This window comes from Babylonia areolata, chromosome 4, assembly GCF_041734735.1.
Source record: "Babylonia areolata isolate BAREFJ2019XMU chromosome 4, ASM4173473v1, whole genome shotgun sequence".
NCBI classification, from domain to species: domain Eukaryota; kingdom Metazoa; phylum Mollusca; class Gastropoda; order Neogastropoda; family Buccinidae; genus Babylonia; species Babylonia areolata.
Window position 1 is genome coordinate 34,105,407 of NC_134879.1, and position 8,586 is coordinate 34,113,992.

Genomic DNA, 8,586 nt, shown 5'->3' on the forward strand with positions numbered 1-8,586 from the left:
CACACACACACACACACACACACACACACACACACACACACACACACACACACACACACACACACACTGTGATAGATACGGACACTGAAGCGGATACACACACACGGCGCGCGCGCGTGCGCGTACATACACGGTACGCAAGCTTACATACGCAGAATTAGGTAAACCGTGTGAAACTGATTTTATTCACCATTTCAAAATAAATCATCTTTGTTTAGAAAACCATATGTGGTTCACAAAACAAATCCTGCTTCGGCGAAAATTAGGATGCAGTTCGATTTGACACAGTTCCTTTTGCACGCTTTTTGAAACAATATTCAAATGTGAAAATTAACAATTTTACAAAAATGTCTACAATCACCACTACTTTTGACGGGACATTAGACAAAATTCCTCTCTCCACACACACACACACACACACACACACACACACACACACACAACAAGAGAGAGAGAGAGAGAGAGAGAGAGAGGAGTTCCTTTCTCAGTCAACCGCACTGGGCCTGCGGAATTAGTCTGTAAAAAGTCCTTTGAATTTCTCGTCCTCACAAGCACACTTTGGGAAGTTGCAGCAGGGTTGGTTCCAGGGCTGCCACATCATTCTCCACCAGGCGAACTGGGACGGGACCTCCTGGACACTGTCCTGGTGCTGCCTCACAGCCTTCAGGATGGCGGACACCACCTGGGGGTGTTCTTCAGCAGGGACTGGGGAGCTGGCGGTGGGGTCAGCGCTCAGGTCGTACAGTGTGGGGGGGTCCAGGTGGATGGCCTCGTTGCACTTAGCGGTGAAGTCTTTTGTGTTCGGGTCTGGTTCTCGGAACATCAGTTTCCACAGTGAGGTCCCTGTAAGGAATACACGATACAAGATGATACAACTTCAATTGTCCATTAAACATGGAATAGTCGTAATCGTCTTGAATTGTACATATATATTGACTGCTTGAAAGAGCACAACTTCGATTATAGTCATGCGCCCATGTATCAAACGCAAACTCATTTTTCATCTTCCTACCACCCCAATTTCAGCGCGCGCAGTTTTTGTAGCATTGCCCTCAAGCTCATTCCGCCCTCGTATTGCTATGTCGCAGTTCCAATCCCAGCAGACTAAAATGGTCTATCAATGATAGGCCGTCACGAGGCCATACACCTGAGGAGACCCTGCACTGTTGCATTTTAGTTACATTGTGCCGTCTCAGTCATGAAAACACAAACTGGCCTATGTTTATTAATGCAATGCTATACTGAAGTCAAAACTGTGTGTTAATGTTTTCTCAGGAAAAGCATGAGTATGCATCTCCAATACATGCGCCTGTGCTGTCAGAAAAGGAATGCATGTTTGGGACTTTTGATTTTTGATGTTGTTTATCAGTGTAGAAAAAAAAGCCGGAAAAGCAGGAAAAAGACCCCCAAAAAACAGAAGCAAGTGGAAGTGAAACACCCACACACCTAAACGAGGGCGATACGTGACAGCATGCACGCTGTCCTGACAGTAGTGGAACAGGAACTCGTGAGGCGACACCCTCTCCTCCCCTCTCAGTAGCGGTACCATGGAGACCCCGTCCACCACGTGACCAACAGTGACGTCACTGACATTGAGCAGCTCCGCCACGGTGGGCAAGACGTCCATCAAGCTGACCGGTTCCCTCACAACCACCCCTGCAGGCACGTGGCCGGGCCACCGGACAATGCCAGGAACTCGGAATGACCCTTCCGTTGACCCGTCTCCCTTGCCACCTGTGAGTGAGAAAAAATAGTTTTGAACAGATTTTACAATAATTGACCCATGCTCGTTAAAACTGTTATATTCAAGTTACAGTCGATATCTGGAACTGGTCATGTAAACGAATTTGAAGGAAGAGTGTCAGTCCACAAAGATGTACGTGGTACATTCCCACATCTTTTAATCAAGGATCGCGACTCGCGACTTGAAGTGATTGTATAAGCTACTTGCTGATACAGTGTTATTTTTGCTAAGATCTTGTGACTACATCAGTGAAAAGGAAGCCAATAAATGAAATATGACCCCGTCTGTCCACTCCCCTCTCTCTCTCTCTCTCTCTCACACACACACACACCACACACACGCGCGTGCGCGCACACACACACACACACACATGCACGATTTCACTATCTGTTTTCACACTCACACACGTACACACAAGCTCATACACACCAAACATTCATATGCCACATGTAAATGAACAAAGACGCACAAACATGCACTCACACACAAATGCGTGTTCACACAAGAGAGAGAAAAACGGATAAAATCAGAGAGCGGGTGTTCGGTGAATCAAAGTATGTGGTCAGATGAACACAATGTGACAATGGACTGAACTGCCTGCCACCTTACCGTTGAACAGACCATTGAAGCCTCCAGTCACCCTTCCCGTCAGATCTCGAGCTTGGGGAAGTGCCCCGTGGTCCGAGGTGAAGTAGACCAGCGTGTTGTCCACCATCCCCAACCGCTCCAACATCTCCATCAGCTGACCCACTCCCCAGTCCATCTCCTCCACAGCATCTCCGTACGGTCCGTGCGCTGACTGACCTCTGAACTCTGGGGCAGTGGCTAGGGCCGTGTGCACGTGTAACCAGGAGACCAGCAGGAGAAAAGGGGCGTGGTCTGCGTGGCGAGCCTGCAGGAATTCTTCACCCTCTTTCACCAGTTTCCGGGTCACACTTGGGAGGTGAATAGGTTGCTCCACGATGTCATAGTTTCTGAGTGAATCAGAATGGACGAGTTTCTGTTATCTTCTGGTGTGTTGTTTATTCACTAACTGAGGACTATGAATTATGTACATGTACGGCTTTCTCCCATGCACACTCAGTTTATATGACAGGCAACAGGCAGGCTTAAAAAATATATTCCCGACACCTTGCATATGCACGCGCGCGCGCGCGCGCACACACACACACACACACACGATAAATCAGATATCAAATACAAAAGTACTGACTTACTTCTCAAGGCCTGACTAAGCGCGTTGGGCTACGCCGCTGGTCAGGCATCTGCTTAGCAGATGTGGTGTAGCGTATATGGATTTGTCCGAAAGCAGTGACGCCTCCTTGAGCTACTGATACTGAAACTGAAAACTGACTTAGGAGGAAAAAGACGAAGAAAAAAAATCAGTACCTGAACATGAAAGAATTGAGCAGTTTCATGTAGTAGAATGAAAAAAGGGCAGTTCCAGTCAGCAGACAAGCAGCGGACAGCAGCAGAACTGCAGACCACAGATGAAGGTGGTGCCTGCGAACCAGGTAGATGGTGGTCAGCAGCACAAAGAGGAAGGAAAGGACAATCTGGAATGGCAAGTTGGGCAGAAGATGCACTGAAATGGACTTATAAGAGGTACTCGAATCACCGAAGTCTGGAATATTGGTGAGAGGGACGCCGTAGAAGTAGTCGAAGCCTTGGTTCAAGGGGTGGGGGTGGTTGGGGTCTGAGCGGTCCACGCTCCAACCTTGATGCCATTTACCTGGGGGGGGAACAGAGTAAATACAGTTATTTCATTCTGTATCTTCCTTGTCCGTCTGTCTGTCTCTATCTGTCTGTCTGCCTGTCTGTCTGTCTGTCTGTCTGTCTCCCCCTCTCTCTTTTTTTTCTCTCTCTCTCCCTCGCACACATATGAAACTTCTTCAGTGGAAAGACCTACTATCAAAACAACAACAACAAACTATGCAATGGTGACTTCTATAATTGATTACATATCTTTGCTGGTCTTTCTCGCTGAATATGATCTGAACAATTCTTGTTCATAACTTTCCTTGCGATTGTATGGTATGGTGTTGTTTGGTGACCCATACATTCAGTGACTTAAATGTTTTGCTATTCCGTGTGCAGTGTCAGTTTACACACAACCATTTCTTATCAATCGTGCTTTCTTTTAACGATAGTGAGCAAGTCGACAAAAAATGCGTGAAGCAGTGAATACGTGTGAAGGGTGGGGGATGAGAACGTACCCAGAAAAGCAGTGCGGTACCCAGCTTTCTTGGCCACCTCTCCAATGGTAACTTCACTGGCTGGGAGGCCACATGATGCTGCCGTGAAGATAAACGCTCTGATATGATGTGATGCTATCATCCCTGTTGACAAAGAAGAATGGTTTTCGTTTATCTGAAAGGTCTCTCTGTGTGTATGTGTGTCTGTGCTTGTATCCACTGCCAAGAACACGCACACACATAATATATATATATATATATATATATATATATATATATATTTGTGTGTGTGTGTGTGTGTGTGTGTGTGTGTATACATATACATATATATATATATGTGTGTGTGTGATGCTATAAGCACTCTGACTGCTCATCTTTAAAAAAACAGCCAAAAAACCTTCCATTCACACGTTCTCCCACCAATTTCACCCTAATATATTGTTGTTTGTTTTCCTGTTGGCAATCATCTGCCTACAAATCATGGAATGGAAAAAACACACACAAAGAAACAGAAACCGAACAGTAGACTGACCGTCATGCTTCATGTAACGAAGACTTACCAGATCTGATGGAATATCTGCCAGTCAAAAACGCTGCTCTACTGGGGGTACATATGGAAGCGGCAGCCACGTTGTGAGTCAGCTTCACCCCCTCAGCAGCCAGTCTGTCCAGGTGAGGGGTCCGGATGGTAGTGTTGCCAAAGCATCCAAGGTCACCGTAGCCAAGGTCATCGGCCACGATTAAGACCACGTTGGGTCTGGCAGCTTCGTTCAGAGAAGTAGCTCTGACAAGAACTGTCTTGACAAATATAGCTACCAGTAACAGATGCTTCTTTGGTCCCATGGTTTGTATCGGGGATGGATGCTGAATGCTTGACTGGTTAACTTTCCGTCAAACTGTTCGATAGTGAAATATACCAGCAAGACAATGTCTGTTGTCCGTTTCAGACCTCACCGATTTACTATATTATTGAACCACTGAGAGCGTCGCACTTGACAGCCAGTAGGTATAATTTTGATCTGTTAACAAGTGTGCTGTGTCTCCAATCTACTGTGGAAAAGTGAAAGGTCCAACTTTCGTTAAATAGCTGTTACGCTCATGTGTATCTTCTCCTTAATTTAGTGATTGAAACCAGTCGTGATGTTTTAAATAGAACAAAACGAAACAGATATATGGATCGATTTATGACAGTTCGTTGCGCACACATTGAGTTAGTATTTGCAGGACATATCAACGTGTTTTTATCCTTATGACAAAGTATATATGCAGTGGCAATACATTGTTACAGACTGAAATGCCCAAGAAATATACGTTCTCACGGGGAGACAGGTGTAATGTCATTACCTTCACAGTATGGCCACGTTCTCGGTACAGCCAGCATTTGTATCTCTTGTTCTCTGTCGCTATTTCCCGGTGCACACGCATGCACAGACACACGGACACACACACACATACACACGCTCACGCACGCACGCACACACGCAAACACACACGTGCACAGGTGCTTTGAAATGTACCAAGACATTAAGGTTTAATTCAGGGTTTTTGTTTCCTCTTCTTCTTCCTCTTTCCTCAAACAGTTTTGCGAGGCACTCAGTTATGACACAACATTGACAGTGTTCTGGCAATTTTATCGTCGCATGGAAGGGAAAACGTGCACAACAACCCCAGACATGTTAGACACTGACGGAACCAAGCTTAATTAAGACAAACGAAGAAAAAGGATCCGCCCTGCTCAAACGTTTCATACAACAGAGCGATCAAAGAAACTTAGATGAGAAAAAGAAATATGTTGAGGAGTTAAACCAAACCCTTATGCAGACTGGACCTGATGATGACTTGACAATAGATGATCTAAACGAAGCAATAGCTAAATGCAGGAAAGAATCGGCTCCTGGCCCATATCACAACTTCACGATAGGCCGTTTTCCGGTTTTTGGATATAAAAATACACATTGCAAATATCAATTAAAAAAAAAAATATATATATATATACCTTACACACACACACACACACACTCTCTCTCTCTCTCTCTCTCTGTGTCTGTCTCATACAGGCACACAAACACACTTGGTGTAGCTGAGTAGTATTTAAAGGGAATCTTTGGAACAATAATTGTTCTAACTTTAGTCATTAATGCTACAATACAATTAACAGTCAGGGATTGGTGTTCAAAGTAAGGAGGGGGTTAAAATGGTAATAAATTTGCTCAACATTATCTTCAAACTAAAGCCCATTTCACCAGGGAGTTCTAAAGACTGACTGATGAATCCCTGTCAAAATGGACAGTTTTGCTTTGGTTTTACCACAAACTGTACCTCTATCTTGGGGGATGTAAAAGTCTTAATTTACCGCCCCATCCTCTCTCCTTTGACATAAAAGTGATAATAATGATTATCAAAAATATGCACAGCTGTGTGTGTGTGTGTGTGTGTGTGTGTGTGTGTGTGTGTGTTGAGTGAGAGAGAGAGAGGCTGAGGCAAAAGAGGGATGACAGGATGAGGTAGGTGTGTGTGTGTGTGTGTGTGTGTGTGCGTGTGTGTGTGTGTGTGTGTGTGTGTGTGTGTGAAATACTTAAAGCTGTTTTAGGACACACTGCACTGCATCCACTGTAAAACAGCCAAGATCAGTCAAGCATTAACATCATAAGCAAATAAGCATGTCTGCAGTATTTTCATGGATATATTGTTTAAAATTAAATGTTTACTTAGTTTTGAAAATTCATTAGAGTAGACATATTGATTAAGCTCCCTAAATCTTATCTTGGACATTTCTCAAATTCATAGTACACAGAGGGAAAAATGGACTTTTGACATTCACTGTTACATTTTTTTTTTAGCATGATTTACTTTGACATTGGGTATGGATTAGTTAATAACTTTGTTAATCATCATATGTGTGTTCATGACAATATCACAGGCTCTCTGTACTTATGGAGGAGCAATAACAAAAACATTTTTTGAATTTGTGAATGGCTCATACATTGGTCTATTCTTATTCTCAGGCTGTCCTCACTCAGAATGTCATATGAATAGGGGGGGGGGGGGGGGGGGGGGGGGGGAAAGAAAGACAGGGAGAAAATTTTGCCCTTCCTGAAACTGAAACTGTTTCCTCTTCTATTAACAACGTTTGATTAGCAGGATTAGCATTTCGACAAGAGAAAAAAAATGGAAAAAACGATCATGCACTAACACACGCGTAGTTGATCGAGTTAGTGATTGCACATGTGCTTGCGGTTTGTTTCTGCTTATTTGTTTCGTTAATAATAATAATGGTATTTATATAGCGCTGAATCTTGTGCAGAGACAAATCAAAGAGCTTTCGCACAAGTCATTCACACGCATGCATAACTCTAAAAAAAAACTGTGGAAACTAAAGACAAGGAAGGACAGGCAAGGGAGGCTATTTTGGGAAGAGGTGGGTTTTAACTCACTCGGGACAAGTTTTCTCCCTTGCTTTTCCCCACAGACGACCCATTTGTAAGGGTTAGGAAAAAAATTACAAAAAATACAAAATACTGTGTAAGAAAATGAAACTTTCAGAACTGGTTTATTACGTGTTGAGCTATTACAGCGAGACAGGCCACACATCCCAGACTAACCAATCATACTGTTCGTTTGTGGAGTGACCCAGAATAGCGCACTCTGCTTGGCTAATCACAAAATCACGTGTACAGCGATGATGGAATTTTACTTTCGGAGAATGCTATTCCATTCCTTCGTCCGAAACCGAATACGTTTTGTGTAGGAATGCGTGAGCATTCCTTCGTCCGGAAAGAGTTAAGGCCAGACTTGAAAGAGCTGAGAGTGGAGACTTGACGAAGCGAAAGAGGAAGTTCATTCCAATCGCAAGGTCCAGAGACAGAGAAAGAACGGCGGCCAACAGTCGAGTGTTTGAATCTGGGTATGCGTAAACAGAGTGGATCCGAAGCTGATCGTAGTGAGCCAGATGGAGTGTAGAGGTGAAGGCAGCCACAGAGATAGGAAGGGGCAGTTTTGTGAATACATTTATAACATAGAGTGCTGATCTTGTACTTTATTCGGTGTGAGACAGGGAGCCAGTGGAGATGTTGCAAAAGAGGAGTGATGCGCTCAAATCTTTTCTTTCTGAGGACGAGTTGGGCAGCAGAGTTTTGTATGCGCTGAAGGGACTGAATGGATGAAGCAGGCAAACCAGACAATAGAGAGTTACAGTAGTCAAGGCGAGAGAGAATGAGAGAAACGACAAGTCTAGATGTTGCGTCAGTAGACAGATATTTCCGGACGGCACTGATGCACCGCAGTTGACAGTAGCAGGACTGACATGTCTGACTGATAAATTTTTGCATGGACAGTGTATTGTCAAGGACAACATCGAGGTTCCTGACTGACGTGGAAAGAGGGATGGATGTACTGCCAAGTTTGATTGCGTCAATTGTGATGGAAAACAGTTTTTGTTTAGTTCCTATGATCATTGCTTCAGTTTTGTCCGCGTTCAATCGTAACTTATTTCGAGTGAGAAGGGATGAATTGACAATATTGGTGATTGTGGGGAGAAGATGTGAGACACACTGGCAAAAGACCGATGCTGGGATCGAGCTCACAGCATTTTATTGTCATTTCTTTCAGGATTTCATGAACTTCTGTTTCAGTCAATGGATTAAAGGA

The 8,586-nt window shown here is 44.1% G+C and overlaps 1 protein-coding gene across 1 annotated transcript; it reads right to left on the reverse strand.

Annotated features, from left to right (window-relative positions):
- Positions 1-511: 511 nt before the first annotated feature.
- Positions 512-4,782, reverse strand: LOC143281444 (steryl-sulfatase-like). The gene is made up of 6 exons (XM_076586655.1): positions 4,500-4,782; positions 3,961-4,083; positions 3,134-3,476; positions 2,354-2,718; positions 1,447-1,734; positions 512-843 (listed from the first exon to the last, which is right to left on the reverse strand). Exons 1-6 carry the CDS (start codon positions 4,780-4,782, stop codon positions 512-514), a joined length of 1,734 nt encoding a protein of 577 aa, XP_076442770.1.
- Between the last annotated feature and the right edge of the window lie 3,804 nt (positions 4,783-8,586).

Coding starts and splice junctions, on each gene's coding strand:
- LOC143281444 (XM_076586655.1), bottom strand. CDS start 4,782: ATGGGACCAAAGAAGCATCTGTTACTGGTAGCTATATTTGTCAAGACA. Junction 3,477..3,960: donor GTACCGCACTGCTTTTCTGG/GTACGTTCTCAT, acceptor TTCCCCCCCCAG/GTAAATGGCATCAAGGTTGG. Junction 844..1,446: donor CACGTATCGCCCTCGTTTAG/GTGTGTGGGTGT, acceptor TATTCCTTACAG/GGACCTCACTGTGGAAACTG.